The 9,302-nt window shown below is 32.8% G+C and overlaps 1 protein-coding gene across 1 annotated transcript in view; it reads right to left on the bottom strand.

Annotated features, from left to right (window-relative positions):
• Positions 1 to 9,302, bottom strand: part of LOC117124781 (adhesion G-protein coupled receptor D1-like) — a 14,495-nt gene that overhangs the window by 2,528 nt on the left and 2,665 nt on the right. Inside the window, exons 5-14 of the mRNA XM_033271110.1 lie at positions 9,021 to 9,202; positions 7,710 to 7,904; positions 7,175 to 7,237; positions 4,916 to 5,039; positions 4,266 to 4,385; positions 3,365 to 3,564; positions 2,668 to 2,720; positions 2,046 to 2,172; positions 757 to 863; positions 124 to 226 (exon numbers count right to left, since the gene is read on the bottom strand). Of these exons, the coding sequence (XP_033127001.1) occupies positions 124 to 226; positions 757 to 863; positions 2,046 to 2,172; positions 2,668 to 2,720; positions 3,365 to 3,564; positions 4,266 to 4,385; positions 4,916 to 5,039; positions 7,175 to 7,237; positions 7,710 to 7,904; positions 9,021 to 9,202 (1,274 nt within the window). The remainder of the gene's footprint in view (positions 1 to 123; positions 227 to 756; positions 864 to 2,045; positions 2,173 to 2,667; positions 2,721 to 3,364; positions 3,565 to 4,265; positions 4,386 to 4,915; positions 5,040 to 7,174; positions 7,238 to 7,709; positions 7,905 to 9,020; positions 9,203 to 9,302) is intronic.

The raw sequence follows: 9,302 nt of genomic DNA, 5'->3' as shown, positions 1-9,302 counted from the left end.
ACTCTGAACCTTTCATTTTATCCTTGGCGATGCACGAACTTGTGTCAAAACACAAGTGCAGTAAGTTTTCAGTAAGATTTTAAATTACAAACACTTATCAAAACGATTATTCACGATTCGTACCTTATTATTAGTGGCATTAATGAAGCAAATGTAAAAGAACTGTGCCATGGCTAATGACGCGGCCAGGTTAATATGGATGATGTTGCGTCTAGCTCGCCATATTCTATAACGTATCAAAAATATGGAATTACATAATAATCGTGCTTAAAATCGTAATAAAGAAAGTGTGGTGATTTCCATGACTATGTTTTTATATCGTTGGATCGTCAATCATACTCATTATTGTTAACCATCAATAGGCCTAAAAATACCATTATCATTTTGTCATCCTCTTTTTCATTGTTAAATCAATATTCATTATTATTATTATTATTATTATTATTATTATTATTAGAATCAGCATCATTGTCATCATTGTCATCATCATCATCATCATCGTCAAATCAATCATCATCATTATCATCATCCCAATCATTGCCATATTCAAATATAATTATCATCATATTCATCATCATCATCATCATCATTGTACCACCACACCCCAGCACAATAAATATTATTTAAAACTTTTCATAAAAACTAAGTTTTCGCTATTACTATTGCCGAGATTAACTAATGTTATCATCAAATGTCATCAGTTCTACAAACTCATCCAAATACCATATACAGTACTGTAGAAAAAAAAAAGCTCACTTGAGCCTCACGTAAGTGAAAATTGTCAGTAGAAGACAGATGATCGAGAGTGACGTCAGCAGGTACGTTAGAATTTCCAATGCTAAAGCATTCTGAACTGAAAGTACCTAGATATATAAAAACACGGGGTAAATGTATTTATTGTATTTATTCATCAATCTATCCATTTATCAATCTATGAATTTTCATACTTTTAATTTAGTAAATGATAATTTTCATTACAAGAGTAAAAAGCATACGGTACGCCTTTAGAGAGTGGGCGTTGACAGAGTATTCAGTGTACTCTTTCAGGGAGAGAGAGGGTAACAGAAAGGATTAACCGTATTTCGTACATTTTTTTTTGTAAAAATGATGAAAATAATAGATGACTCCCTAAGTGATAATATAATAAATATTGTAGGTCTACACCAATCACAACACACACACAGAATTCGATCCAGAAAAATTTATAGGTTCGCACACACTAATTAATTCGTAATAACAGGCCCGTACGCCAGTACGCACCCCCCCCCCCCCCCCCCACCAAATCGCCAAAGGTCCACAGATTCCGGGGTAGAAATTCGAGACACACTCTCACACGTTCCAGAAATCCATCCACTATAACTCCTTGACCAATCAGAGTAGTTTTCCAACTGCCTATATAAATTGTCATACAAGCAAGTAATTTTAACTCTACAGTATCTATAAGCGTTTTGAAAATTTTGAGTGTTTTCTCCTGCCGTTTGCGTGCCAACGCGCCACGTACAAAACTCATCTTCTCTCTTTCTATGGTTTTACTAGAATTATTATTCTCGTTTAAGTCTGCGAGTGCCATTACCGGCCATCAAGAGGTACCATAATCATAAATGTTCTTACCTCAGGCTCAACCATGGTGGGGCTGTTATAGACCCCCAGTGGTGGATTCAAGGGGGGGGGGGGGCGGAGCCGACCCGGGCCTCCATACTTTTATGAAAATGGAAAACAAACCCAGGCCTCTCTATTTTTTTTAAAGTCCCTCACAGGACACCTCCTCTATTTTAAATTCCTGAATTCGCCACAGACCCATATGTTAAGGTCCCTCATGCAATGCCGTAGCCATGATTTTCAAGTAGAGTAGAGTAGAGTAGAATTAATTGCAAAGCAAAGACTGGAATATGAAAAGTGATGGCTATATTTAAAATTCACATTTAAAATGAAGGAAAGAATGAACAATTAAATTTTAAATAATGCATAAACTTATACAGGTACATAAATCATGAATAATAACATTATACAAATTAATCTATAAATGTAGGCCTACTTGTTCTTACCTGGGGTGATTTGTTGACTCGCATGAGGATTGCAAAATTAGTTAAATGAGTGCAGTGACAGATCGTTTTATTTGGCAATGCGGAAGCAACCCAGCAACCATCTTCTGACCACACCCCACCATTTTGGCTAAACAGAAATTGAAAAAAATATACACAGAACACTATTGCTTATAATGATGTGCTTTATGCAACTCCCTGCTTGAAGGAAGTGTTTCTTCGATTGTCCAGATTTTTGTTAATGTTAAATAAGTATCAATTTATAACTCATTATTATTAAATTATGTATAAAAAATAGGCGAACATTAACACCAACAATAACAACAACGGCAAATATAACTACAATTACTACTACAACGAAAGAACAACAACTTAATAACATTAACAGCAACAACAACAACAACAATAATAATAATAATAATAATAATAATAACAATAGCAATAATAATAATACTAATAATAATAATAATAATAATAATAATAATAATAATAATAATAATAATAATAATAATAATAATAATAATAATAATAATGATAATAATAATAATAATAATAATAATAATAATAATAATAATAATAATAATAATAATAATAATAATAATAATAATAATAAATAATTACGTACTTATCCTTAAATTTCCAATAAGTGCATATAGCCTGTTCATCTTTTCTCAATTCCTATGGATGATATATATTATTTAACAATGTTACTGAGGGTGACTCTTCCTTTGTATACCAGAGGGAGCCCTTCTAATATAAACAATTCCCTATACGATCTTTACAATTCTTAAGTTGCATTCACATCGCATCCGAACCGAAATTCGTACCGCGTTTAAGATGCTCCAGATTATCAAATTGTTGTATACCCATATAGAGTCATGATGTGTCTATATATGGCAATTTTTTCATGTCATCATGACCATATTTAGACATATTTTGTCAAATAAAATGCGATTGTCTGGACAGGTAGAAGAGTATTTGAATCCATGGCTCTAATAATAATAATAGTTGATATCTGTATAGCGCATCGTGCAAGAAAGCCTCTATGTGCTTGGTCATTGTGCTCTTTGAATTTGACATTTTGAAAAAAGTTGATGTAGTCCTATGAAACTAAAACCTACTCCTTAAACCAAAGCATGGTTGGCCGTTGGCTGTGTCCTTAGATTAGAAAGAATGCAACTTAATTAACAAGCTACATCATCAGTAATGCTTTGCACTTTACTTTAGAGTAATGTAATTATTACTGAACAAATTATAAAATAATTATAATTATTTTAATTAATCGATATTATTTTAATATTAATAATACATTATATACTTACAACCACGTGATCTAGACTTATCTCAAGTGGATTGTTCAAATTTAGTAGGCCTCTAGTAGAAACAACGTCATTTTCAGTGATGATGAGTGATACTGTAAATGAGCCCATTCTTGTTGGGTTTTCTTCTTGGTTTCCTTCGATCTTATCCGGAATGGTCACATGCAATGTCTTGTAGACAGTAGTAATTAGGCCTATCTTAACTAAAAAATGAGAGTACAAAATCATTCTAGTCTAAATAACGGTTTTAGAAAAAAACATATATTAAACACAATAGGTTCTGAAGTTGACCAAATATATGCCTGAAATTTGAGAATCATAACCTCCAATCCCCTTTTATCTTAAATTATATAAACACCAAACATTACTTAGATTGGAGATGTCATATTTTCTCTGTTCTGTCTTTTTAAAATAAAATCTTTAAATTGACGTAGCAGCAGCACCACCACCAAATCACAGTATCAAAGCCAAACAAATACTGTACAAAAAAACCCAAAAACGTATAACATTATTCGCAAAAGTTGTTAACGTTTTAATTAGGTTATGTCAGAATATAACGTTAACACAACGTTGCGATGTTAGCAAAGTTAGTTAATTGGAAATTATGTTATACATGGTTTTGTTTGTTATTTAATTTTAGTTGTAACCATGTTGTGTTTATTTTATGTCGTACATGTTCTCGGTATATCATTATCAGTCGCAATTTAGCTGTAAAGCTACAAAGACGATATTTTTGAATAAAATTTGATTTGATAAAATAAGCCTACCTTTTGACCCCAAAACGTGTATGTAAGAAGAACATTTAGTGAATAAACCAAAACAGCAATTCAATTTGCAACCTCTACTGCGTGCAGCTACCAATGATTATCGTCGAAAATCATTATGAACGGAGATAAATGCTTACCTGATTTGCCTTTGATGTTGGCGGTTGGTACACATACCTGGACGGACCCATCATCAAAAGAGACATTGATCCAATTCATTGATGTTGTCGTGTTACTGGAAATTGCTTGCATTTGTACAACTAAAACGTTCAAGGTTTCTTAGCGTTTGTTGCATAACAAAATAATATTATAAGATATTTTTTTTTTATATATATATATATATATATATATATATATATATATATTATATAGGCCTATATACAGTATATACACACACACATATATAATAAATTTATACATATAATAAGCGTATATTATGTATATGTGTTTATGTAAATATGTATATATATTTTATGTAAATCAAAATACCCAAGACCAGGCTCAAGAGGTCAAAAAGATGGCTTATTTTCATTGGGTTTTAACATCTATCGGCCATCATTAAACGAACATGAAACATATATTACAGAGGATATTTTGATGATACATCAAGTGCACCTCGTCAAGATCAATACATCATTTGAATATTGTTGGATGATTATGATTTTATCAATGTTAGAACGACCTTGAAATATATGAATTTGTATAGATAATGTCACAGCCAAAAGCTAATTGTTATGTAGAAAAGTAAACAATAGTACTTAATATTAGTTGCAATAATGCACATGCGTACCTATCTTTTCATATGTCAGTTTGACATTAGATGATGCTTTTGAGGCCAAGTTTTCTGAAACGGCATTTTCAGAAACGGCAGCCGTGTACGATTCCATAAGAGATAATATTGTGCTTTCAACGTACTGTGAAAATACCGAAATAATATTTATTAATAATAATAATAATGATAATAATAATAATGATAATAAATTAATAATAATTATAATAATAATAATAATGATAATAATGATAATAATAATACTAATAATAATAATAATAATAATAATAATAATAATAATAATAATAATAATAATAATAATTTATATTTTAATTACGCTTATTTTAAATCCTAATATCACAATACAAACTGAGATCCTCATTGACTTCTGGGATTCGAAACCTACCTGCATCAAAATCTGTAAAAACATAGATCTCCCGAACTGTACATCAATCCATATTTCAGATTAATTGTGGGAAAAATAATGAATTTTACCGACTTTTTTCACTGGACCAAATGTTGTTTACGTACTTCCGCATTCCATGTCTCACTGTCTCTCAGTCAGTTTTATATGGAACGCAAACAAACACGTTTTCCAAGCACAATGATGGAGAGAAATACAAGATATTTCCCCATACCAGTTCTTATTCTTATTCTTTATTCTAAAAAACAAAAAACAAAAAACAAACAAACAAACAAACAAAGGTACAATATAATGGTGGAAATCATACAGAATACAAGCACAATAAATTGAATCGGCAGGAACACAAAAGCAAACTTAATCACTATAACATCAAGTCTGTGAACCTCACTCATCCAGTTTAACTTAAATACAATGTTATAAATAATTATGTCAATTATAATAAAATAAAACAAAATACAAAAAGCAATTATCTAAGTTAGTGGAGTAAAAAAATAAATATATAACAAAATATGTAATCTTTCATCAGAAATCAATTTAACTTAAGAATTAAATCAATGATAATATTATTATTATATATTTATATATATATAATTAATTAAGTATAATTCAAAAATTAAGATATTTAAACACAAAAATGGTATAAATATTATGCAAAACTAAATTATTTCCAATAAGTTTATGAATTAAGAATTATTATTATTAAGGACAATTTTTATTAAGTTTAGTGAGAAAGATGTGGTCCGAGTCTACAAGGAAAAAGTTTTTGAGATATTCAGGGAAAACATCCCAAAGTCTGGGGAGTTCATGAATAGCTGAGGTGAAGGCAATCGGGCCTTGCACGAATATGTCTTTACAGGGGTGGCGCCAGGATTTGCCCAAGGGGGGAGGGGCGATTCCCCCGACGAAGTGTCAGATTTCCACACGAAAGCAAAGTGGGCGTGGCTAAGCTTCGATTAAAAGGTTGAGAAATGGTGCAGGGGGCGAAGACTTCGAAAATTTTGACAATTTATGGGTTTCAAAGGCTTATTTAATTGATTTTAGAATCTACTAATATGTAGAAAATACACATATTTTTCTTTCTCTCAAACGAATTGTGCTTTTTCTCCCCGACCCGGTGATTGAATGGATAAACTGACCAATGAGAAGACTGCTAGTGAAGGGCTAAAACAAAAGCTATTGTTCACTGAGACAAAGGTTAACGCCCAAACAAAGGCATGGTTCCAGTGGCTGGAGAAAAGGGTGGTAACGACCAAAACAAAGACATAGTGCCAGAGTGGCAGGAAAGGGGGATAAGAACGACCAAAAACAAAGGCATAGTTCTAATAGGGCGGCAAAGGGCGGGGGGGGGGGGGGGAGGAAAACNNNNGGGTAGGAACGACCAAAAACCAAAGGCATAGTTCCAGTGAGGCGTGAAAAGGAGGAAGGGTGCTTAGCTAGGTCCGATTAAACCAAATATCGCTAATGACAAATCCGATATCTTGATGTATTGTGAATTTCTATGGCTTCTCTGGTAGTGTAATAATACAGTAATAATAATAATAATAATTATGGATATTAGATTAGAAGTTTGCCTGGTATCCACCAGATTCGTAATCAGCAAGGTCAAAATACCCTAAATCAAGTAGATCCCAGCCGCTACCTAAAAATGAAAGTTGCATCATCATTTTTGGGATATGGAACCTGTGTATATAATTGAATCAATGACCTAAAGGTCTTTATGGTTTAGCGTTGGAACTATATTAATTACGACGACTAATAACATAATAATAATAATATATTATTATTATTGTTATTATTATTATCATCATCATCATCATTGCTGTTGTTGTTGTTACTATTATCATCATTTTCCTTACCGGTTCAGTTGTAGAAGCAAGCAAATCTTCTTCAAGAATATTATCAACAACAGACAGGAACATCTGTAAGTACGTTTATATAAAGGCATGCATTATTCTGACGAAATATTTCTATTATAAATCGTGTTAGTGTTAGATAGGACAAATTTTAAGTTTGTAGTTACCAAAACAAATTACAACATTGACATCTCATAGCCATAACAAATGGAAAGGAATTGAGATCATATTTTTCTAAATGAATGAATGAACTACACAAAAATGAAACAAACATTGCGTAAGTGGACAACCGTGAACAAAATGCGGACTTTTTCAGTCTACATTAGTTATAATGGAATTGGCAATATGGCGGTCAAAACGGAAAAAACTGCCTATCTATGGTTTTAACATGGGAGCTGGTAGAAGGCCTGCAATGAGAAAGTGTGGGAGTGGGTGTTAGCTGTGGGTGTGAGATGTTTTTAACTACTATTCACCTAATTTTCGAGAGGGAATTTTGGAGAGCTTTAATAAAACAGTAATTAAAAATAAAGTCTATAACCTTCACGGTTTTTTCAGATGATGCAGATGAAGGCGCAACGAGACCCAGTGTGCTGATTACATTGGATACATCATTTTCCTCCAATTTGTTAGCTTCGTTCGATGTGATTTCCATGGTAGATATTAGTATTTGTACAGCCTCCTCTTCATTCATATCAGATCCAAGTGACATAGAGTGATTCAAAATCTTCTCGATCTGTAAGTGCAATACATTTACAGCCATTATAATTTAAAGTCTTGTCCAGACTACCAAATTTTCTTTTACCAAAGATATTAGAAATACAAGATAGAGCACTCGCATAGCAAAAATGAGGCGGAAATTGGTCCAGACGTACGCGGCACCCTTCTCTTTTTATAACGCAAGTTTTCTATATTTGGTCCAGACCTACAGGGCGCCCTTCTGTTACTAGGTATAACCAGATGCACACGGCGCCCTTCTTTTTCCATTAATATAGGAAAACTTTATCACTAATCAGAGTCCGGTCATACGAATCTGCACCTTTGTGTCTGCCATTTTATTGTTTTGATTTATTTATGCCTATTTGTTTGTATATTATGGATAATGTCAACGACTTCAACCTCCGCAAAAGGAGGTTATGTATTCACAGTTATGTATTAACGGTGGAGTTTTTTAGATCCAGCCGTACGCGGCTCCCAATTGTTTGTATTCCCACTATGCATTTCGGTGGAACAGTTTTTTTTTCTGTGGAGAACTCTATCTTGTGTTTCTAGTATCTTTGCTTTCACTAAAACATGTGACATTCCTGAAATCTAGTATATTTAACAACAGTTTTTGTCAAATAAAATTGTAGAGTCTAGACGGTGCTTTAGATAATAAAAGTACTGTAATTGAATAGAGCTGAAAAGCTTGCTGGTTAAGATGCTTGCCTTCCAATCTCAGGGCACTGGGCTCAAACGCTGCCACTGAAGGCTTCCTGGAGACTAAAAACGCATAGAAGAAATATGGTTGTTTTTTTTAAATTACTAAAGGCTAATAAAAACCTACAAAATTAAATATTGAGTTTTTATTGTTGAAGTACATTTGCGTACGTTTATTTGGTTAATGTCATTTTTTAAGTGTGCCTCAACAGCGAGTGTGGATGGACCGAAAAACAAATCGTTAATTATTTTAATTATACAACGAGGCTTACTTTGCTTTCTGATGGCGCTGTTTATAGGCTGTTCAGAAAATAAAACATGTAATCGCCCAGAACCTAGTCTACACAGACAGTAGCCTATTTCAGTAGCCAATACAAGTAATTTGCACTCTTTCTAAAATATACACCTTACCAGTATTGGCTGGTGAATTTACCTTGATTCCTGTTGGCATCAAGTCTAGAGTGACCATAGAAGTAAATGTTTGGCCTTTTAGTGTTCTCGAAGTAGGCAAATAATAAGATGTTTCAGCAAGGGTGAACGAGTTGGTTTCTTGGTGTATGCCAGTCGTCGGGAAAGTTGCGTTTAACGGGGAAACAGACATCCCTCCACTTGTTTCTGTAAACAAGTGGAGGGAACATTGTTTTGGAATTATTATCTTAAATATCTTTTTATAAAGCATTCAGATTTTGCAAAAGCATGTATATTTAGGCGTATA

Source organism: Anneissia japonica, unplaced genomic scaffold (assembly GCF_011630105.1).
Source record: "Anneissia japonica isolate Jap-2015-1 unplaced genomic scaffold, ASM1163010v1 scaffold1764_len714935_cov166, whole genome shotgun sequence".
Classification (NCBI taxonomy): domain Eukaryota; kingdom Metazoa; phylum Echinodermata; class Crinoidea; order Comatulida; family Comatulidae; genus Anneissia; species Anneissia japonica.
This window is presented reverse-complemented; position numbering and strand designations above follow the sequence as displayed.